A 24814-nucleotide genomic window follows, 5' to 3' on the forward strand; every position below is an offset into this window, starting at 1 on the left:
TACAGAGATCAAGATGCAGTCCTTAGGGCAGCATGCATCAATGCTCCCCTACAATACTAAAACAACACTATCAGGTACTTCCCGACTGAACCAAGAAGTTCAGGTGAAATGAAGGGCAAAAGTGGAACTGAGAAAACAAAATATCCAATATATGATGCTCTTTACCAAAAATCTAAAGATAATTTCTGAAGGCAAGTCCTGGCTTCTTGCAAATCTGGAGGAGGCTGAGGAGGGCTAGCATCCGGTCGACAACAAAAAACATTGAGGATCCCCCTGTCCCCCGGCTGTAAGACTTTAATTGAGACAAGTGTCCCTCACAAAACTGAGTCCATCAGATGACCCAGCAGAATAGAGAAGGTAGGAGTACAAGAAGCTAGGGGTCACAGAAGACCTCTGATATCTATGTGGCGATATTCTCTCGAAGAGCTGGGGTTCCCTGGAAGCAGTGGGTAGTCAGCATAAGAGAGCCATGAACCAAGAGTGTCCCCCCCCACAACCTTGCTTTCTCTACTTTGCCTTTTTTAGTTGTTCCTTCATTGGATCACAGGGGGCTGTAACTGAACTGTTTTTTCTGCCCACATCTTGGTTTAGTAGATTAATATGTTCTGTAAGTGTGGGTGACAGACACCTTGTGAATTGGGGTGGCGGGCAGTTCTAAGCCTACAGAAACAGCCTTTACAATGCGGCCGGAGCCACGCAGACAGTAACGACCAATCATGCATGTGCCCGAACCACGCAAGTGCGTGATTAAGGCACCATACATATGCGTGGTTCAGGCAGACAGTCAGGAGAGGAAAGCGACAACCGGGCAGTTGGGGTTAGGGCGAGTTGGGGGGTAGGTGGGGTATTTTTAAGGACAGGGTGTGGTCGGGGGGCTGGGAGGGAAGGGGCAGTTTTGGGGGAGGGTTATTATTTTGTTTTAAGGAATCGGTGCTAGGGCTTAGGGTGGGAGGATGTTGGGGTATTTTTTAGGGTAGGGTCAGGGGTGGAGGGCTGCGGGAAGGGGGATGGGGCAGTTTTGGGGGGCAGTTTTAGGCCTTAGGGCGGGTGGGGAGGGGTCTGGTACTTTTGTTTTTAGGGGTGGGGAAGGTTGTAGGTTTCAGGGCCGGGAGGGCCTAGGGCCAGGTTTTGGGGGGGTTACGTTTTTTGGACTGTGGGAATGCTTTAGGGCTTAGGGTGGGTCGGTTTTGGCGGGGTTATTTAGTTTTTTGTTTGGTGGAAGGTTTTAGGCCTCAGGGTGGGTGGTGGGATTCAGTGTAGTTTTTGTCTTTCAAGACCCAGGGTATTGCGGTGGCGGGGGTGGGTCAGGCTATTTTTTATTTTTTTTTGCTGTTGGAAGGGTTTTAGGACATGGGGCGGGGAGAGGCGTATGCTTTAGTTTCAGAGGTAAGTTTTTAAGGGGGTAGTTTTAAGCCCCATCCACAGGATATTCTAAGGGTCGGTATGATACCACTCCTCTGTGCCGGACACTAAACTCAATGGCCACAGTTATTCAAACATGAAGGGTGGCCACCAAGGAACCAGAATGGGGGGGACTCACTCTAGAAACACCACTGTGGGGCTCTACTTTACTTGCAGACTTAGGGCCTGATTTAAGAAAAAGTGGCGCTGCATCCAATGCAACGCCACTTTTCTTGCATCCCTTAGCACCCCCTACCGACACCATGTATGCACCATATTTAATCTACGGCACACCATGGTGCAGGCTAGAAGCAATTGTGTCTAAATTTTTGACGCTATTGATGTAAAGTGTAAGACATTTTTGCACTAATCCTGCACAGTAAGTAGGGGCCCATTGAAAGAAATCGCGTGCCCCCTTTTAACGCCTGCTCTGTGCAGCTGTTAAAAGTAGCCACAAAAAATGACGCAGTGGAATCTCTCAGATTCCACTGCGCTATTTTCACAGGCCCCCTAACGGGGGAACAGCCCCCTTGCATACATTATGCCTGGCAAAGGCATAATGTGGCGCAAGGGGTTACAAAGTGGCGCAATGCACGCATTGCACCACTTTGTAAATATGGCGCGTTGATTTTGGCCTGTTTGGGCCACATTAGTGTAAAAAATTGACGCTAATGTGGCGCAAGGAGGCGTTAGGCCCTCTTAAATCTGGGCCTTAATGTCACTAGATGGCTTTAAAAAATGGGCCCGCCTGAGCACTTTAAAAGTGGGAGACGTGGAGTCCTGAAGAACTGCTCCCATTCGAGGAACTCTAATGACCTTACGAGGCCATGGAGGCCCAATTGTTCTGCTACCTACAGTTTAAACATGCGCTGTATGGGTATAGGCCCCACCTAGTCTCGATTGAGGGTGAATTCTCCCTGGAGAGCAGAGTGCTGCTGGCCCACAAACACGCAATCTCCAAAAATAGATAGGACACTGACCACCAACATCCATGACTCCTTAGTAAGCCTTAATTAAAAAAGGGAGGGCAATCTTGGAGCCCCGGCAGATGGAGATTGGGGGGGGAAGCCTGTCGGCACCCTGGGGAGGTAGGAAGGAGAGAGAGCTTCAGACTAATGCAATTAAAATGACTTCATAGGGCCTACTGTACTAGAACACACCTATATAAAATGAGGAAAATAGCCACTGCTACCTGGTTACGGGGATGCCAAATGTCAGGATCCTTTATATGCACCATCTGGAGCTGCCTGAACATCCAGAAGTTCTGGGAGGAGTACGGCAACAGATATCCACAGCCTTGGGAGGGTCACTAAAGCTTACTCTGCATTTAATCACTCCGGGGATCTGAAGACAGATATTATTTGACTGTGGGGAGGAGCAGATCTCCCAAGGGTGGCTGGTTGAGCACACAACATGGACTGGTGCATGCGAGCTGATGGGACGGTCCACCAGGCTCGTATCCGCCCCAAAAAATATAAGGCCCATGAGGAAAATTCAGGGACATCACCTAAGGGCATTTGACAGGCCAGGGGAGTGTGCTCTGCTCTGCATGAGTCATATAGAACATTGGGTAGCAGATGTATCGCCCGCGGCCTGGGCTCTGCCCCCCCCGATGCCTTCCCACAAAATGGAATAGTGCAATGCTCGATGGTGTCCTGAACTAAAAATCTACAATGTCTTTATATGCATTTGCTAATATGTGCTCTACCTGGAGAATGTCATGTTCTTGTGTTATGGTTTGCTGAGTTAGTTTGAAAAAATATAAAAAGATTCTTTGAAAAATACTATTCTTCCTCTGAATTCTGCACCAGTAAATACCACTCAGCAAACTCTCCAATTTTCTTTCCATTGTACTGCTGATGATCTCCAAATATATTTTCTCTACTGCCTTACTAATTTGTTCCTCAGATCTACCCTCTCTAGTGTTTAATTCTGTTCTATCTCAAATTTATGAGTTATCTCTACTAACAAAAGTGCTTCTGACATAATAATGAGCAGAACGATGATTCAGCTATCCACCTCTTTAGTGTCTCCAGCTTTACTCAATTTGCACCTGTTTGATGATGTGACTTTAGAATATTACCGATAGGTAATTAGCTGTCTCAGAAGCTTCCATTCTTAGGTACAAGTTGCCTTGCCCACCAGCCCGATGAAGGTGCCTTGCCCACCAGCTCAGTGAATCTGACACAATCTACAGCCTGGTGAGTGGGTCCATGTGAAGGTCAATCATCAAAAGTCATTGCTTCAACCAAGGTGGCAAGTTCTCCTCCGGATCCTGCTCATCACCAACACCTCAAGTGGAGACTGCAGGCCCGGAGCTACACATTGTGTTGCAAGTAGAGAATTGGAGCGCCTCCCCCTGCAGACACACCACAGAGATGTGACAATCATGCAGACTCTCCTCCTGTCCGGCAATGACCAGCAACCCCAGTACTGGGAAACCTCAGAGCTTGATGATGCTTCACTGGATCTAGCTGGTCCTCTTCACCGCCTATTCGATTGGTTCATTGTGAGGCTGTGTCAGGAGAAGGTAGAGGGTGGAGTCAAACGCCACATAATGCCCACTGTACTCTCCAAGAACAAGCAATTGATCAACATGACAATGGTTTCTTGCAATTTCTGGATCAATATATAAAAGGACCTAAGCCTTTACTGATGTTGGCTGTCTCTGACTCAAATGTATGTACATCTATGATCCTGATCTCCTGAAACTGAACAACAGTACTGCGACTTAAGCATGGATGGGAATTTTATTCCTGAATGCAAAAACTACTCCACTCGTGTCACCCTTGATGGTTTGACTATATCATTACCTGATCAGTAGATTTTGCCCCTAACTATTCACCTATGTTCTGCAGCCAAAGGACTGGCTTGCAAAGAAGGAAACAGCAGTATTTTCATGGCACACATTTAAAGCAATGTGACTAAGCAGCATCATACAGACCTCATTCCCTATCCACTTTTCACTAAAGCTGAGATTCCAAAAACTGCCCCACATTTTGATGGGTTAATCAACCCGATGGGTTGTTAATCAGTGTATCTCATTTGCCCTATTTTCAAATTGCACAATGGGCCTGTCCATTGAAGAGCTTCAGCAAGTTTCTTTTCAGTGTTGAAGGAAGTAACCGATTCAACTGCAAATGTTCTTGATCTTTTAGATACCCAATGAATTGCACAAGTAATTGTTATTTCACAGAACAGGATAGCTCAATGCATAATTTGATCAGATGGTTTACTTTACTTGTTAGGATGAATATGAGGACAGTGTCTTGAAGGAAAAGAGGATGGAGAAGGTCAAGATGTGCTTTATTCAATGAACATAGAGTTGTTTGGTACTGCACATGGCTGCACAGTCAAGTAGTGCGATAAGGAGGAATTGTGAAATAAAAACATGCGATGGCCGACTATAGCAACTCGTAACAACCATCATTTTCTGGTCATGCTAACCCTGCTCACTGGATGTGCCTGTCTCTGAGACAACATGCATCTTGGCATGCAAGGTGTGGATTTTGAAAAACTTAACCTGCTTTGCTGAAGCCATGTCCATTGTTGCTTGTTATGAATGCAGTCTACTCTTTCTCTCTCATGAGTTCATCTGTGCTCAAGTGTATACTTTTGGTGAAAACGTAGTCAAGTGAGCGTTACTAGGAACTTCTATCATAGAGTATATAGACATATTCATGCTTCCTTGTCTTGGGGTGCTTTCCTCCATTAATGATGTATTACTGGGCTTCTGTTGGTTCCACCCTCCCCGGTCTCATAAACCGAGAGAGGAGTTTGATCATTTATTTCTGTAGTGATTAGCCGTATAAATAAAGAAGCAAAAGGCTTTCTGTTTTCATTGTGTGCTACAATGGCTTGTCCCACCTCTATCATTTAAAACAAAACAAGAGGCTTCCAGTTCTCTCTGTATTCTTCAATTACTTGGTCCAGCCTGCTTTTTATTCTCAAGTTATCAGTATGGATGTTTTACAGATACATTTTTATTTTTGCAGTATCCCTGTTCTACTGTAATTATCATACTTCCACAGTTGATATAATGACTTCCATTGAGTTGGATGTTACTTAGGCACCAAGATACTCTTCATGGTGAATGTGTTCTTTACAAATATGTGGATGCTATGTTAAGTGATGATTGGTTTAGGTTAGTTCCTAATTACTTGATAGCCAGGGATGGAAAACATTAGAACAAACATTTTTTATTCCTAATGTATTTGACATAGAAATTCCCATTTGTTTCCTTTGCCAGCATTTCAAATTTCCACTGAAATGACTGCTGAACTTCATAACGTATACATTGAAGCAATGGATTGCTTCAGAGGTGACTTCACAGATGAACTCCACATGTAATAGAAGGACACAAGTTGTATATACTGTTTCAACTGCCTACTAAACCCATTGATGCTCATGTTGCAGCTTTTCCAATTCTGGCACCTCAGTGTAAGTTGGATAGCTCACTTGCTTTACACCTAAAATATGACATTGTTGTCCACGGTTTTAACAAAATGATTCAAGAAAAGAGGCAAAGGCATAAAACCTCAAATTTAAAAAAAACAATTGACATTGTAAGATGTGTTGAAGTATCCCAAATGTCCAGTTAAGATTTCAGCTGACTTGAAGCAGCCGTGCATGGCGTATGTACCAGCAAAAGTAAGTTACTTGTAAATAAACAAGAATGCAAACAGAAGGACAAGGGCATATAATGTTCTTCACAAATGTTATTGCTGTTGATCACATAGTCACACAGTCAACTTTAAATACTGTCCAGCTGTAGGAAAAATGCATCAAAAATTGGTCACTTTACAAATGCCTGTAACAGCACTTCTAACGATGTTGAAAGTGACAATAGATATGCTACTGTGATCTGATGACGAAATTATTTCAGACACAATCTTGGAACCAAATAACTGTGAAATTAATGAAGAACCTTATATTACTTCTGTTTGTGAAAATGTAATTGGAGATATGTTTTATAAAATATTAGCATATTCTGGTTCTCTATATACTGTCATTGATAACAATTTAACAAGTCCAAGTGAGATGGCAGGTGTTTAGGTAATGTTCAAACTTTTTCTTTTTGAAGTAATTTGATTGATATGTCTGGATATTGAATTGCTTGCATTCAATTCAAAGGTAACAATGTTGTTGTAAAAGTTTATGTTGCAAAAAAGGTCAGTATCAGAGGAGGTGTCTCTAATCACTTTAGCATGAGAAGTCTGGTCATATGAGGCTTTGTAATTATCCTCGGTCTCTAACCAAGCAGAATTTAGTTGATTGCAATCCTTTGCCCAGACTCCAAGATCTTTATGCCTCAATAGGCAAGACAAGGCATTTGTCCACTTTACATTTGCAAGCCAACAATCACCTTATACAGTTAAATTAGAATTCCCAACATTTAAAGACATTTTTAAGTCCAGGTGGTGCTTTTTGCTATTTGGTTTGGCATCAGCCACTTGTTTGAGCCAAAGATTTATGGATAATTTGTTTAGGAACATCGAAGAGCTTGACATATTCCAAATTAACATTTTTTTCATTTGCTCCTTCAGTTCCACATCATAATAGAGTTCTTAGCAAAGTACTTGAAATGCTCCATTGTAGATGTATGACCCTTCGTATGGAAAAATAAAAATTTTATGTAAAGAAGTAGAATATATAGAACACAGTAAAGCTGATCCTTGATTGAGAATTGTCACAAAGACAGCTTTGACACCTTTTAATAAATAGTTTATGCATAGTTTGCAATATTATGCTTGATGCCACTGGTATAGGGTTGGGTGCAGTTTTAATTCATATTACTTTCAGGGAAGGTTCAATACACAACAAAGATGCTTTGCATCCACAGCATTGTCACATACTAAAACCATGGAACACTTTTAAAGCATTTCCTTAGGGAAGACAATTCACTCTCAGAATAGATTACAATAATGTTGGAAAAGCATATTCCAGGTTTGTTGGGCTTTTAGCCAAATTGTATGAGTTTCACAGTGTAATACATCCCAGGAGAGAACAATTATAGAGCAGACTATTATCCAGGTTGTTCTGCGGTAAAGTACCCTTGGATATATAAGGTGTCTTTGAGGCATGTATTGTTGTGCCTGTGTTTGATGCCATGAGAACTGTGGTTAAGGAGATAACTGATGAGAACTGAGTGAGAGCTATGAAGAAGACTATCAGTTAATTCAAATAAAAAAGTATGGTCAGTAGTTGGCCACGTGACAGGGCTTTGTCCACAGATGTGCAAGTGTTCAGCAAGGTCAAGGAACAATTGTCCGTCAGAGGGATGGCGAGGTTGTGGTAAGAGCAGATCATTTGTTTGCACCTCCAGAAAGTGTCAGGATGAAGATCATAAAGATTGCTCAAAAAGGACACTTAGGAGACACTGCAACAATACAAAATAAATAGCATGATCGATGTTTGGTGGCTCCATGTGTATTAAATGATCTCAGTGTTTGTAGGGCATGTGTAGTTTGTTCATATACTGATAGGGTCTTGAATGATGCTTTGATTCTCCTCCCTTGTCCCAAAGGCTCAATATATATAATATTTTAGGTTCCCTATGACAGTCCAGGAAGTGGTCTGCCTTACATGATCATTCTCATGGATCATTATTGTAATTGGATTGAACTTAAAATTTATCAAAACGTCAATAACTGGGATAGTTGTGGATTTCGTAAAGACTGTTGTGCCAGACAGGGTTTGCATATACCTGTAGAACCGATAATGGTGTACAAAATGGTGTACAGTTCAGGCTCGAAAGAAAGAGAGAATTATTGACTAGAAATAGAGATGACCGTATATTCCATTGTGTCCGCTTGTGCCCCCTGATGTAGTTGGCTAGCAAAACAGGCTAACAGTTGCTCTGGCGAATAAAAGAAATGTCATAGAGTTCATCCGAGTAAACATTTTGGAGTATCATCACACTCCACACTCAATAACAAGATTTTTACCTTTTGAACTGCTGAGAGGTTGCATTCCGCATTCTGATAATAATCCATGTTGGTTGTTCAAATATCAAGTTGATGATAACATGCTTGTCTGTCAAAATGTTAATCTTATTATGACTCCAAGAGAGGAGTCAAATACTAACGGCCTGATTTAGATATTGGCAGACAGGTTACTCTGTTACAACGGTGACAGATATTCCGTCCGCCAAAATCTAAGTCCCATTATGTCCTATTGGATTTAGATTACAGTGGTTGGGATATCTGTCACTGTTGTGACGGAATAACCTATCTGCCAATATCTAAATCAACCCCTCTATTATTAAGGTCGAGATTGGGTTAAGGTAGAATTCCATGGTGTGTATACAGGGAGATGTCTATATTTTCTGATGCACAGAGAGTGTTTTACCAAGCTGGATCTTCTGTTAATTATGATTACAGACAGTCTCAAGTGAATGAGAAAAGGTCATCTGCTCGTATTCCTGATGAAGATTTGTCAGTGGATACAGTAAGCCCCAGGTAGCACACAAACATTTCATGAGAGTGATGAAACCTTGCGAAGGCCCTGTGAACATCATAACCAATGTCACATTGGCTCCCGTCAATGTAGAAAAAGTTTGACAGACGGTACTGTGGGCCATAATGGCTGGTCGTGGAAATTTTCCAAAGCATTTTGTTTCCCCTAATAAACTCCAAAAGTCGGAATTTGTTTGTTGAAAACAAAAACCAAAGGACTCCCGCTACACCCTGGGAGTTTTGGGAGGTTTCATTCTGGGTGTGGGGTTATTATTGATTTTGTTATGTTCTTCATCATCTGGTTTTGTCTGGTCGTGACAGACAGGAAATAAAAAGGCACTGTCTATCCTAAATAGTGTGGCTGATGTGTTAACGTCCTTCCGCTAACGGCACCTGCTCCGTCGTGCTGTCTGAGGAAGTACTTCATTGAAGGAGCCAATAGGATCTCTTCTGACAGAACACTTACCTGATGCAGTTGTTATGAGGCAAGCAGACAGAGAGTTTAGCTGCAGGATACTCTGTTGCCTTGACGATGAGTACCCTGTCTGCCAGACTTTAAATTAGGCCCTTTGAGTTCTTAAAAAACATTTATCTGTTGTATGTTTATAACTTTTAGCACACTTCTTTGTAGTTAAATGAAGAGATGTGTGTAGTAATTGTAGTAGTTTCAGCTTGTGGTTTTCTCACCTGTTTTTCTCTTTTTCCTCTGCCCTCTCCTTTCCATTCCCTGACTCATGCCCTCCATCCATCCTGTGACTCTCTTTCATTCTGTTTGTTGATGCACCAGGATGGTTCCAGCCAGTTGGTTCTGCTTGCTCACTCTAGAAGTGGAGGCTTATGGATAAAAGAGTTATCATATCTCTTTGTATCGCAGCATTCTTTCCACATTAAGCCAATCTATTGAGGAGCCAGGAGTATTGATGTCTGCCACAATATCGATATCACCCACCATTAAGGGCACATTGGGACCCCATGTAAAGGTGAAAGATAAGGCGCCTGCTGCCCCTAAATATAATGAATCAGATACCAACTGTGCAAGGATCACAAGTTGTTTTTGCATTTAGTGAAAAGTACCCAGTGAGAGTCAGCACCATGCACCTCCCCTGTCCTTGTTTACCTCATATATGGTCTGGGAAAGCATGTATAACCTGTCAAACCAATTCTGGCTTTGCACCATGTCTGTGCGGTACATCCAAAGAGAAGCTTCAATTTTGCCTCCCAAGATAGAGCAAGAGTTTGGAAAGATTTCAATGGACTTGACCACTACTTACAAGTTTAATCATTTTGTTTATGATACTCTTAATGACTATCTGGCCTGATTCCGTGGTGCTGATGCCCTGGTCATTTGGGATCATTTGGGATCATTTGGGGCATGGTGCCGGAGACATATCTACTGAGATCACTTCTCTGCCTCTGCCATTTTGGACCCATAGGAATCTCTTGTGTCACATTTACATTCAATGAGTCTCCCAAGGTCTTGTGACAGACTCCTCAGTAGATACATAGATGAGTACCACTGTGATGGAGCTTGTAGTTTACTGCATGATCTTGACAGCTGACAGCAGCAGGCCTGTCATCCAGGATAAAGCCTGACCTACCATGAAGATACATACTACTGTAATTAGCTTTATGAGAAGCCCAGGGAGAAGTCCTGGGAAAGTGTTTGATAGAACCTCAAAAGTATGTCACACTTTAGACATATGAGACATTACTGGCCTGTTAGCCCAAATTCAAGACATAGGGCCTGATTCTGACTTTGGAGGACGGTGTTAAACCGTCCCAAAAGTGGCGGATATACCACCTACCGTATTACGAGTCCATTATATCCTATGGAACTCGTAATACGGTAGGTGGTATATCCGCCACTTTTGGGACGGTTTAACACCGTCCTCCAAAGTTAGAATCAGGCCCATAGTAACGAGGCTGCCTTTGCTTGTATCCTGATCAACACCCCATCCCCTCGAAGGAACGGGCTCCAAGGTCACTCTGTCTGCTTGTAAATGCTATCAACCCAATTTTGGTGAACCAGGTTCATATTAGAATGTTTTAAAGCTTGTCTAGATGGCCTATCGAGGAGCTTTTTCTGTGATAACTCCTTTGCCAAGAGCTGTGAAAATGGATTGTTCTTTAGTGCATGATCATCAGAGTTTCCTGGCACTGTAAACTATTTAATTACGGATAAAGAAACAACTTGTCACAATAAAGACTGAGCACAGAGCTAGACGTTAAAAAGGAAAGCCTTCAGTGCTCTTCTAAAAATAAGAAGTGATGGCTGACTTTTTAAATGCAGAGGCAGCGAATTACATAGTTTAGCAGCAGCAACAGAGAAGGAATTATTATCAAATGTTGCCATTTCGTCACTTTGGGATGTAGTAACAAAATATATTTTTCCAACTAAGCTCTCTAGGTAACTTGTTCTAGGTGGATATTTTCTCAAGACATCCTGGTTTGCTTGTGAAAATGGCTTCATGCACAATTACCAGGGCATTGGAAAACCATGCAAGATTCTGAGGAAAGGGGAAAGGGAGGCATATTTCTTGCGGCCGTAGAGCTAGCAAGTAACTGCATTTTAGATATGCTGGAGCCAGGAGATCATGGTCTTAAGAGCATCTAAGAATATGGCATTCCTGTATTCTAATCGAGTGTTGGTCTTAGCTGATCAGTTGGGTGTGTAAAATACAGCAGAATATTGTCAGCATACATTGTATGCCCCCCCTCATATTCTACTCCATTTACATTCGTGTCCTTTTCGCATAAGCAGTGCTAGGGGTTCCATCGCAAGCGCAAAGATTAACGATAATAATGAGCATCCTTGTCTGATGGCCCTTCTTTCATTGATCAAACTCGAAATTGTGCCACCTTGTACACTCTCTTGTTGTCAGTGCACTGTGTAAGAGTTGCATCCATTTCATGAATTGTGAACCAAAACCTATTTTGGGGGAGAGTGGCGTGGATGAAGTCCAGGTAATAGTGTTGAACGCATTCTCCCTATCTATGGAGTTGGAAATAGCTGAGTACCTAGTGTCGGTGTTTTATGAAATTATCTCTTTAGGTTATAGGACTTATTCCACTCTGGTATAAATTCTGATTGATCAGGGTGCAAAAGCTTCAGTAACTCTCTGAGTACCCTGGAAGGTACGATCTTCCTCAATATTTTATTATTAATTTTAAGCATGGAGTGCAGGCAGTACAAGGTTACATGTGTAGTGTCTTGATCTGGTTTGGGGAGGATCCCTATTAGTGGTTCTCTAATCGTTTTGGGCAGAGGGCCTGCTGTTTGCGATGCTTCATTTAGTTCAAGTAACTTGGGAGGAAGTCAGTTTTCCTGTTCCTTTTGAGCATGTTCAGGTGTGCATAGCCATTGACAAGAATCTTTGAAAATATTGATGCTTAATTGGGTATATTTGATATCCACATCTTGTCCTTTTAGTGCAGTTATTGGGTGCTTGCCTGTTTCAGCTCTTAGTAGTAATCTACCCATCTCACCCCTTTCTGCATGTTTTATATTTGTATCTTCTCTAAAAATGTAGGCACCTTAATTATTTTGCAGTTTTAGCACACCGTTTCCTGGTAATTAACAAGTCTCTTGTACTAGTTAAGTTGCTAACCAAACTGCTTTTATTGTATTTTTATGCTTTCTTCTAAGGCTTGTAAATTCCCCATGTAACACATAAGTTATTTTCATGCTTATTCCCCTTACCACTACTTTAAATGCCTCCCATAATTTTCTAAAGCCCACAACTATCTTTTCATTTTTGCTTAAATAATTTGTTATGACCTCTCTAACTGTGGTGCTAAAAGGTACGTCCAGCATTGCCAGGGGCTGTAGCCTCCAAGCTGGTATAGGGGTTGGTGTTCTGCTCCAGAGCACCATGTATTGCAGCGGGAGTGATCTGATAGTGTCTTGGATAAATATTCTGTTGTTGTCAACATTTTGCTCATGGAGATAATTAGAATAGCTCAGTTTGTGTGGAGCTTGTGTAGCGATGAGAAGTATGAATACTCCTTGTATGGGTGAATATCTCTTCAGGTATCTCTTAAGTTCCCATTAGTCCTCCATAACTTAACATCTTTTGCTGCCTTAGCATTAGGAGTTCCTGGTAGCGAGGGTGTGGCTTGCCATTAGTGACATCGATTACAAAGTTGAAATCTCCTCCGCACACCATAGGGATCTGGGAGTCCATCTGGAGTATGGGCCAGAATTTATGTAGGCAGAGTGCGGGTCATTCACTCACATATCATTCATTCACTAACAAAAGCTCCTCATTTAATAGTCACCTAATTCATACATATCTACCATCTATGTCTACTTTATGGTTTATGTGTTGACAAAGCACCACAGGTTTGATCCATAATAATACTCCCTTGAAGTAGGGTGGGCTCTTGTATACTTGACCACTCCAATACTTTTGGATTTTGGTCCTCTTTTACCACCTAGTTATTTCTCCGACTGCTCTAGGCCAGGAGATGAGACTGAGGGAGTCCTGTGGTCCTATGGAGGTAATTGGAAGCATAGATTGGTTATCCTGAGGCACTGCCTCAGGCAGGGCAAAGGAGGCATCACTAAACGTGTTGCAGGTAATGATCCTTCTCCTGGGACAATACCATGGAAGAAGTACATATGATTCTTTCTCATGCACAGCAGATGGGTGGCCTCTTGTCTTGAGGTAACTGTCAGGACTTGCAGAGTAATAAGCTTCAGGTTATATGGTTTTGTATGAGATGCTGCTGATGGGGATTTTATTTCAAATATACAGGTTCCTATGGGCTCTGATTCTCAGAACATTTTGGGAATCTACGTGTCACTACAGTATGCATATTGTGAAGCTGCTTTTCGAACTCTCGACTCCTGAAATACAATATCAGGATTTGAGTTTCCACTTATATCTTGCGAAAATGTAAATGTTGGGAGGAATTTCTGTTGTGGGAAGTATAGGGTTAGAGGTATGAATATGGATGTTCCAAGTGCTTGTATACAACAGAATCAAGGTAACATCATTCTGCAAAATACAGCCTGCAGAATACTGACTGCCACTTTATCACAAAGGTAGGTATTTAGAGATATGGGTGGATTCAGAATTCTTACCTCCACATTTACATACCATGAACATATATATCTTTTCATGGAATGTAGATGTGAAGTTAAGAATAGTAAATCTAAACTTATCTATAGGTATACTTTCATTCTTGATAATCTGGAGTTGATATTTTTGACAAGATGATTTTTAAAACTTCATAATGTGGTAGAACCCCCATAGAAGTATTTAACAAATTGTAACTTACTGGGTACATCTTCAAGTGTCTGGTGGACAAGTTTGCAAGGTGACAATCTGAAAGCAGGGATACTCATGGACAGCTGCAGTTTAGATGAATTATGCATTGTATTTCTGGGAATATTTGTGAATTTCCGAAGAAGTGGCTATGCAGACAAATCATAGGTGTAGGACTATCTTTCATAGAGTTGCATTCTTGTATTTGAGAGCCAAGCAACAAGTTAAAACTAAAACAAGAGCACAGCAAAAGCTTTTGAGAACCCCAAATGGTGAACATATTCTCATAAACAAACCACTTTGTGTAAACAATATTTTAATATAAATATTTTGAACATACAATATATTTATTCACTAGGAACATCTGTCACAGAAATATATAAAACAAATACCACATTTCCAATTTACATGATAGAACATACCAATTGATAACAGAGACACTGAGTGGAGAAAGACTTGAGAGTGTGAAACAAGAAAAGAGTACTAAGGAGACAGCAGCTGCAGCATCCTTTGGCTTTGTCCTCAGGATGGGGCTACAGGGGTGTTATTATTGAGTAGGTGTTCCCAAGTTCTCCTAGGAATTGAAGTTTGGGTGTTGGTAAACTGTTTTATCACATAAATGTATTAGAATTTGGTGCGCTGGATCTTCATAAAGAATGGGGAGTGTATAGCATTGGATTCTGTCTCTTTAATACAAAATATGCATTTTACATCACAGTTGGAAAAACACTAGTGCCCTCATTTTCTTCTGTGCCCTTATCATAAGGAGCAGACAGACACAATTATAAACTATGTCTATAAAACTACCCTGTTGTGACCTATTGTAAACTTTGGTAAATCTACATTTAAAATATGTAAACATTTTCAAAAGTCGCCTTGCGTGCGCGGCCCCCATATTACAGGGAAGTGCAGAGCCAGCCTGAGCGTGTGAGCAATATAATACAGACAACACGTACAGAAAAATACAAATAGTTTTAAAAAGTCCTAATCTGGGCACAGGAAGTGGCAGGAGAGACACTGCAAGGACTTCAAGAAGTAAGACCCGCCATGTGGGCCTGTGATCCCAGAGGTAGGTGTGATATTTAAACACTACACGCTACAGAGGTCCTTGATCTCTTGGTACACCTTGTTAAAAGGGTCAGGAATTATTTTTGGAGGAACATCCTTCCAGGTTGGTACAATGAGAATAATTGAGTTGGATAACAATACACATCTCCTGCACACCACCAAGATGTCCCTAGAGGTGAACATGTGATTTACTAATATATGTGATGGTTTTCCTCAAAGCAGAAGAATTATAGTACTTGGGAGAGATGGGAATGAGGTTGAGAGTGTCTGTGACATCCCATTCTTATCAGATAACTGAAGCCGATAGTTACAAACTTTAGTAATGTTGAAATATTTAATCCATTATAGCCCCTCCACTGCAGGGCACCAGACTTCATTTCACACCAGATATTCTGTGAAATGTACCAACTGTTGGGATTGCTGTTTCCATACGGACTAGCATTCCTCGGAACAAAGAGAACCTTTTCCCAAACTCTATAAGATCATGGTTGGAAGTGGTGGGAAGACGCTACTGCAGAGACCATAGCGGCCTTTACTGCAGATGATGGACAGGCACCAGGAGCAATAGAAGGGCTTGGTTGCTCTCTCCTGATCTACATTCCCACCCTGATCCCACTGCAGATGAGAAGCGGAAGTGTTGGAATCTGCAATGTGGGGTGTCCTCTTCTGACCTCATCTCCACCCCCACTGCAAATGATGGCCATGTGCATTGAGCAGTGGAACTGAGGCAATCTCTTCTGACCTTCATCCAACCTGGTCCCACTGCCGGGATGTGAGTCTCCAAATTTCTCATAAAAATCCCCAAACATTGACAGCTCCTATGAACGTCACTTGATATTAGTGATGGTCCTGCGGCAATGAAAATGTTACATATAGAATATGTTTGTAAATAGTAGAAAAAGAAAGTCTCTGGCAAATTTTTATGGTGCCACATTTGTAAACACTGATGAGCACTGATTTTCAGAACTTGGGAAGGCACTGGAATATACCCACTGAAAATCACAAACAATAAACACTGAAAATATGAAACCTTATATACAATCCAGGGGTGCTTCAAGAACACAGGGATGGGAAAAATAAGGGCCAAGAGTTGCAGTCTGTAGATGATGCTCATCTGAAGCGGTAGGAGATCTGAAGATTTTATTTTGGGAATAATACCATGTACTGAAGGAAATATGTATGTTGCTGGTAATTAGACTGGTATGAATCAGTCATCTTTAGATGACTCTTGGATCCTGCTCCGATTTGAGCTGGGTGACACTACTGCCAACTACTTGATGGATCTAAAATCAACGGGCAGATGCTGTCCAACCAAAGGATGCTGAAGTTAGATAAAACTGAGATCAAGGCTGTCTATGGTTCATCAGACCAGCCGACATCTTAGTTCTGGCCCTATGGGAGACTGCCCTTTTTTTACAATGGCATTCAATAACATAGGCACTGAAGCCGAGGTTTCTTCGATCACGTTGCTCATATCGCCTGGCTTCTATTAAAATATTTATTTTCTTTTTCTTCTTCTTTTTTTCAGGCTATTGTAGTCATCGCTACTATCTTCTTAAGGCTGGATCATGATAAATAGTATTTTTCCCTGTCGCATTAGCATGCCCATTCTGAACTCCGCTGCCTTTCTTGTCGATGGAGTGCGAAGACAAGATCACATTTCACCTCCTTTTTGTGCTATGCATTCACCCTCAATCTGGGTAACAATTCAGTGGAAGTTGCTTTGAGAGGTCCATCACACTTGATGATGTCTCTGTTCCTGAATGCTCAGGATCTCCCTTTGCATCCACACCAGCTCTTTCCTGTCTCCTTGTTCCAGGGTGTGGTGTGGAAGCCTCAGCTTCCTCTCTCCGCATCCCTCCTTCTCTAGAACGTCATTCTTGTGAGCCTCAGATAAAGAGAGGACCATCTGCATTGTCACCAACGCTTCAAGACCTGCCTCTTCGTAGCTCTGATCTAAGCTATCAGATTTCAAGGTCACAAGTTAACCTTTCCAAGCACCAGGAAACCAGTAACCTTAACAGCAGCTAAAGTGCTCTGACAACCCCCTACACTGGTTGACAGAAGGCAAAAACAGAGATGTTTATGACATGACACTGTTTGTTGATGCCTTTGCAATTGCATTGGCCCTGATTCCAGTTACTTACACATGGTTTATGATCAGTGATAAGAAATGTCCCATCTCAGAGCCTGCATGTCTGTGGTATTTGCTCAGTGGTTTGCCACTAGATTATAAGTGCATTACAGATTACTTATCTATTTATAGCCCTGAATGTTTTAGGCGCGTCTGCTGACTCAGCAGTATCAGAGAGTTACTGATGAATTTTAAATGCTTGATATTGGCTGCATGCATAGTTAATGTTTTCTAATGCCATAAGCAAATAAGCAGTGACTTCACTTAATGAAGCTTCGTATTACAGCGCCAGCAGGAACACTCTGCTCATAACTGGTGCAGGAAGGCTACTGTGCAAAATACATGGTTTACAGACTTAGGTTTAGATTTGGAGTTTGTCGGATGGGTTACTCTGTCACAAACGTGATGGATGGCCCTTCTGCCACATTACAATTTCCATAGGATATAATAGACTCGTAATATGGTGGACAGGATATCCGTCACCTTTGTGATGGGGTAACCCCTTCTGCCAAACTCCTTTATCCTGTGTTCCATAACTATTGCAGAAAAAAACACAAAACTGCTGCTAGTCCCAGCCACACGGCCACCAACTGCTCATTACATCCTTATCCACCGTCCTCATACCAGTCCTTACAGCTTGAGTGTCCCACTCCCCTAGACAGGCCATTACCACTGCCCCCTCCACTTTATGTGCCTTTGTTTCTCCTCCTCTTCCTGTTACATCACCACTAAAAACCTTCCCAACCCCCCAACCGCATCATGTGTTTTTCCTGTCCCCAAATCAGAAAAGCTAAAAAAAACCTTCAGATAAGTTTTACCTTTATTGTATCTCTGGAGTACGGAGTCGGTAATCCCCATACTGCGTCTTACTAGGCATGGAGCATTTATATATTTCTAACTTTGGAAACATCAGAGCATCTTTGCCTTATTGAACATAATGAGTCACTTGTCTGCTCTTCCTTTGATAGACTGGTTACGACATAAAACACAGGCAGTGCCTGACCCTGTGATGGCTGCTTTCTGCAAAAACATACACAAAGAGAAAGTAACCAGGCAATGAGAATACAAAAAAGTCCATTCTAAGGCCTGATTTAGATATTGGCGGATGGTTTTCTCTGTCACAATCGTGATGGATATCCCGTCCGCTGAAATCTAAATCCCATTATATTCAATGGCGGAGAAACCCATCCGCTAACATTGAAATCTGGCCCTAAGTGGTTCAAGTAAGTGTCTTGCTCGCAATTGTTGTCATTTTAATCATGGAGCAGTATTAGTGCAAAAAGCATTACCATATCGCTGCAGATAAGGAAGCAAACCCTGAGGTAGACTTTGTATGTATGTAAGTATACAGTATTTGTGTAGTGCAAATCTAGCCTACAGGCAATAAACTCTATGGTACTTGCCCGTCTTGCGGAGTGGGATTCTCAAACATTAAAAACTGTAATGAAGAAGGTCAGGACTCAGAGTAATGAAGATTACCGGTATGTAATCAGGTTCCTAACCTGTACAATTAGTATGGGTTGCTGCGAGTAGGATGTGTATTCCTGTTGTGCCTCCTCGTGCAGAAAAAGGATAATGCAAGATGCCACAGGGAATGGCTAATGTGAGATGCCACAGGGAATGGATAATGTGAGATGCCACAGGGAAAGGATAATGTGAGATGCCACAGGGAATGGATAATGTGAGATGCCACATGGAATGGATAATGTGAGATGCCACAGGGAAAGGATAATGTGAGATGCCACAGGGAATGGATAATGTGAGATGCCACAGGGAATGGATAATGTGATATGCCACAGGGAAAGGATAATGTGAGATGCCACAGGGAATGGATAATGTGAGATGCCACAGGGAATGGATAATGTGAGATGCCACAGGGAATGGATAATTTGAGATGCCACAGGGAATGGATAATGTGAGATGCCACAGGGAATGGATAATGTGAGATGCCACAGGGAATGGATAATGTGAGATTCAATAGGGAATGGATAATGTGAGATGCCACAGGGAATGGATAATGTGAGATGCCACAGGGAATAGATAATGAGAGATGCCATAGGGAATGCATTGCCAGCTACTTCCTGAAAATTTATATAATCTGGAAAATGACTCATCTGTGGGATGGGCATAGAGTCATGACTAAGGTTGCCAAGGAAAGGAGGATATAGTACAGGAATATGATAATCAAAATATCTTCTGACCGAAATACTAATTCCTGAATATTATTTACACAAAATATCTCCCCATTGGAGTTAACAATAAAATGATTTTATATTTTTGTCAACGAATAATTAGAATATGGTTTCTCTTTCAGACAATATTGTTGCAAGGGATGTTCTGACATACAATAGAATGAAATGACAGAGGCATTCATCTTATAAATTCAAATGGCTGTGTACTTCATGTCTCAAGATAAACCTCTTACAAGGCACCTTTGGAATAGTTTCTCAGTCATGAGTTGTATTTAACATTACTTTAAACTATGTAGTTTCCTTTTTTCACCATCCTAATAGAGCTAAATATTATCAACGTTGATGGCTTTCTTAGAAATTAATGTTTGGAGACCAATATTTCACTGGCTGAACGGGATCTAGCATTATGACTTAGATTTTATAAGCTACACAGTATTATGGGGCTGATTTAGAAGTTGGCGGATGGGGTACTTGTCACAACGGTGACGGATATCCCATCTGCTGAAATCTAAATTTCATAGAATATAGTGGGATTTAGATTTTGGCGGACGGGATATTCATCACCGTTGTGATGGAGTAACCTGTCTGTCACGTTCTAAATCTGGCCCTTTGTTCTCATATGGTCTATTGCCCTGGAGAACGCTTATGTCCGATGGACTCTTCTAAATGCAGGTTGTACAAACTCTTGCAATAGTTCCTGCGTGGCAGCAGGCGGTGCCATCAGCTATCTCCCCCGCCTTCAGGCTAGGTACATTCTATATAAATTCCACATACATATATAGCATTAACTGCCAACCAACCAGATAGCTCTTCTATCACCCATTGACTTTATGCTTGTCTTTGACCCTTTACAGTGCACGGCTGCCTTTTGGATAGATTTGCTTTATAGGAATACTTTGTTCATACATACATACAGTTGTAAGAAGAGAGTAATAGAATAGTGTCTGAATTTTTCTTAGGTTTATAGACTTACAAGGATATTTTAGGAATAGCTTCTCAGTTGGTGTTAGAATATATACCGATTATAAGGGAGTTGTTGGATAGCAGCTGAGTTTTTTTAGATTTATAGACCTCGTAGAAGGGACTTGTGGGGTAGCTTCTGAGTTGTTCTTAGGCTTATAGACCTCTTACAGGGGAGTTTTAGGAAGTCTTGTCTGTTGTTGTTAGGTTTATTGGAGTTGTAGGGTAGCTTCTGAGTTGTTAAGATTATAATCTTCTTAGTAGGGAGTGATAATTTCTTAGTTGTTCTTAGATTTATAGACTTTATACATGGGAGCTTTGGGATAGCTTCCCACTTGTTGTTTATAGACCTCTGTTATTAGATTGACAAACCTGTTAGCAGTAGACTTAGATAAAGGAGTTGTGGGATAGTTTCTGAGTTGATTATATATTTATAAATCTCATACAGGAGAGGTTTGGGAGGGGTTCCCAGTTATTGGGAGGTTTAAATACCCCTTAAGGGGATTTATGGGATAGCGTTTCATAGGTTTATAGATCTCTTGCAAGGGAATTATGGAATAGATTCTCAGTTGTGGTTAGGTTTATAAACCTCTTAGAAGGGAGCTGTTAGATAATGTCTGAGTTCTCAGAGCTCTTAAAGAGAGTTTTGGGATAACTTGTCAGTTGTTGTTTATAAACTTCTTGCAAGGGAGTTGTGGGATAGATTCACAGTTGGTGAATTTACAGACTTTAGAAGTAGACTCTTAGAAGGAAACGGACGTGTAACATGGTGTTTTAGTTGTTCTTAGGTTTATAGACCTTTTACAAAGAGGCTGTTGTATTTATTCTCAGTTGTAGGATTCAAGAGACTTGTAGGATAGCTTGTAAGCTAATATTAGGTTTGAAATGTGCTTTCTTATGATTGTACACAGATTGGTAAATACATACAGATCATTAAATTCAATAATCCACATAGACAGGGTTGAAATCCACCTACTATTCATCGTAAGAAACTAAGAACTTTCAGTAATAGTTCTTTCTTGATCTATAACACAGACTTGATTTATAGCCCATATAGATATGAAAGCTGCACCCTCATCCTCAGTAGGTACCCAGGTTACCAAAGTCACTATTATGATTAAATATTGATGCTCAATCCATTTTCTGCTTGCTATCTCTGCCTTTTGCCATGCTGTCTGCTGCAACAGCGTACTCATGTATTGCTATTTCAGTAACGGACACCTATACCTTTGGTTGCTCTTGGATCCATGTGTAACCCTCCATATTATATTGCTTCTGCGCACTTGAGTAGGTGCTGCGTATAAACACTTCAATATTTCGTAAGGAGGAGGATGTAAGGGGACACTAGAGGAACAGGAAACGGGCACTGCAGTGGCAACACTGCTGAGATGTAGACAATGGGGTGGGATATACTATGAGAAAAGAGCCCTAAGTCCCTCTAAAAAAGTTAACATTTAAATATTACAGAAACATGACCAGTGTGGGGAAATAGAATCTCAGTTAAACTCTAGAAACATCCAGGTTTATCAGCATTGAATTCACTTTTCTGGTGAAGTGTGATTCTCCGAAATGCCTGAGTGGACGACAGAAAAGCATCTATCTATTAGAATAAAGTTTCCATATTGAAGTGTTAGATGGGATTTGTTAGTTCTTGACTTACACCATTTCAGGGAATTCACACATTAGGTTAGCTCCAGTAGCATTTGTTTTGAGATCACAGGCCTAGTTACAAGACCTCAGCAAGTGTGGTCCTCTGTAGACCAGAGCTTTGTCCACTGCTTTCTTCATGGCTGCACAGAGAGACGAGTCTGATTGCCCTCCAGATTTGTACTTGAAAGTGCCTTGTGTCTTGTCAAGTGTTTGTGTTTTCACAACAGGGCAGGTCAGCTCACACAAACGTGGGCTGAAGGTCCTCCTTGAAGTTAACCACTGTCTGGGCACCAGTACACATTTTCACCCAATGTTCTGATTTGCCAAAAGTCTCACCATCTGTTCCAGATGTGCCACTGTCACTAGAGTCATAGGGATTCTCAAAGCAGATTTCGCAAAATGGCCTGTGGCAGCAGCAGAAATATTCCTCTGAGCTGCTGGAATCTGAATCTAACGAATCCTGGGTGTAACGTTTTCTGGGATCATCCACAGTCTCATTGTTTGCTGCTTCATGCCTTGGTCCTTTCAGAGGGCTAAGGGCAAACTGTTCTGCTGGGCGGCTCCTCCTTCTCTTAGGAAAGTGATTATTATTTACTCCAAATTGTTTTACATTTCCTAGATTTTCAGGTGAACTGTTATGGTCCTCATACTGCAAACTGAGGTCTCTATTGAAGGCAGGCCGCGTTGACTTGCTACGAGGATGCACCTCGCGCTCATGACCTGTGTTGGTGGGAGGTAGCTGTTCTTCAGTTTGAGGCTCGAGCCCATTGCATGCCATGCCGTCCCTCTTGTTCATCATGCACAGAACATGTGGGGGCAGGGGCCCCAGGTGGTATGATGATGGGGGAAGGTTTTTGGAAGAGTATGCATGGCCCCGCCTCCTTCTCATTATGTATGGAGAAAGGCTGAGACAGACATTCCTGAAGGCCTCTGGTGACCTCAGGTTGGTCTCCTGCTGCATGCCTTGGCTAGCACGCCTTGGCCTCTCTGGTGACTTCAGGTTTCTGATCCCCACAGTAGTGTCTATGCTTAGCTCTTTCAGAATTTCTTGCAGCTTCTCACTGCTCACATAGTTCACCCTGGGTGATGATTGCTCTGTGGTTCCTGGTAATGTCAAGGGCAGAGTTGGCCTCAATAAAACATTATTCTCAGGAGCTGTTGAATTATCAAGGCTTGATTGCTGATCTTCAAATCCAGAGCTACCGTCACTTGAATTAGTCCACCTCTCTTTACCATCCTTTTTAGTGGTACATGCAGGCCGAGTCACAGATCCATCAAGAGGAGCCTCAGTCGCATTATTTCCTGATGACACACTATCAAGATTCAACTTCTCCATAGGATCGCAATTGTTGCTGTTCTTATGATGATTAGATGAGGGAGCCTGATTCTGTATCGGGACATTGACACAAAGCACTTCTCGTCCTTGGTCCACACTTATTGCCTTCTCTGTCCATGAATCTGCAGTGGTCATGCTGTGGCCAGCATTGTCCGCCTCACCCTCTGTGCTGTGAGAAAAAACTACAGTAGAAGAAGGGTTTGCACCAGGGTGCTGGTCATCATAATCGGTAGACATCAGCCTGTAGAGCTTTTCCTTGGCATTGTTCACCTGCTCTTGCAGACTTTCTATCACTGCATCTTTCTGTGAAAACACAAAAGTTAAGGAAAAGCATGAGGAGTGTAAGCGCTTGAGAACAAGAACCTCCAACCCAACCAGGTCACATTGAGTTGCCACAGTAATGTTTTCCATGCATCGGACATGACTTCTTGTCTTACATCGTATCATTTGTAAATTTTTTACAAGACAGCAACTTGCAGTTTGGTAAAATTGACTATCCTGTCATGATTTTTAACCAGAACCATAAGAAATCGAACACTACAAATTAACAGTGTATGGTTGCACAACATTCTGTTGCGTATGGCTGGTTTTGCAGAAATGTGGTGGAAGCAGGCATCAGGCAATGGAGAGAGGCGAGGTTGTGTTATTGTAGGTGGGCAAATGTTGTCAGTGGTACCAAAACTAGGGAGGGATGCACAGCTTACCTCCTCTCCACCTTAGCAGGCTTGTACTCTATAGAATCACAGTGGCTGTGTTAAAGCCTGATGCTGAGATATAATGCTGTGAGAGGGGTACCATGGCCAACCTCTAGGTAATATTTCACAAAGCCTCTGGGACAGTTATGGGCCCCCCCTTCTTTGGAATTTTCCATCTTACCTAGTTGGCTCTGGCCTATGAAGGGGAACTTCATTGTTAATATAGAGGTTTTAGAGCTTAGCGTACACTAGAGGCACAAACGTAGACATCCAGTATTGGGCTGTGTTGTCGTCTTTAAATCCCCTTGGTAAAGAACTCTAGCTTTGATCCACTGTTGCACTGTTTGGATCACCCTGAGAAGATCAGTCCAGTGCCATGACCCTCAGTTCCAGAACTTTGCTTATCACAGACATATAAATGAAGGGGGTGATTTAGAGTTTGGCGGAGACAGGGTACCCTCTGCACCAAATTTAAGGTCCACTTCCCCGATTTACAGATGGACAGACCTCAAGTATGCCAGCGACGGAGACACCTCCATTTCCTTCGCTGACATAGTCCTTTGATGGCCCCAGGGAGTAATTGCCACTGGAGGTTTGGCGATTCAACTGGCCACCCGATTTAGATATACTAATGAATGTGCAGTTTTCATT

General features: G+C 41.9%; 1 protein-coding gene across 1 annotated transcript in view; it reads right to left on the reverse strand.

Annotated features, from left to right (window-relative positions):
* Positions 1 to 14501: 14501 nt before the first annotated feature.
* Positions 14502 to 24814, reverse strand: part of GPR156 (G protein-coupled receptor 156) — a 152396-nt gene continuing 142083 nt past the window's right edge. The window contains exon 10 of the mRNA XM_069202696.1: positions 14502 to 23771. Coding sequence (XP_069058797.1) covers positions 22371 to 23771 — 1401 coding nt within the window. The 3' untranslated portion in view covers positions 14502 to 22370. The remainder of the gene's footprint in view (positions 23772 to 24814) is intronic.

The sequence above is a fragment of the Pleurodeles waltl genome, chromosome 8, assembly GCF_031143425.1.
Source record: "Pleurodeles waltl isolate 20211129_DDA chromosome 8, aPleWal1.hap1.20221129, whole genome shotgun sequence".
Classification (NCBI taxonomy): domain Eukaryota; kingdom Metazoa; phylum Chordata; class Amphibia; order Caudata; family Salamandridae; genus Pleurodeles; species Pleurodeles waltl.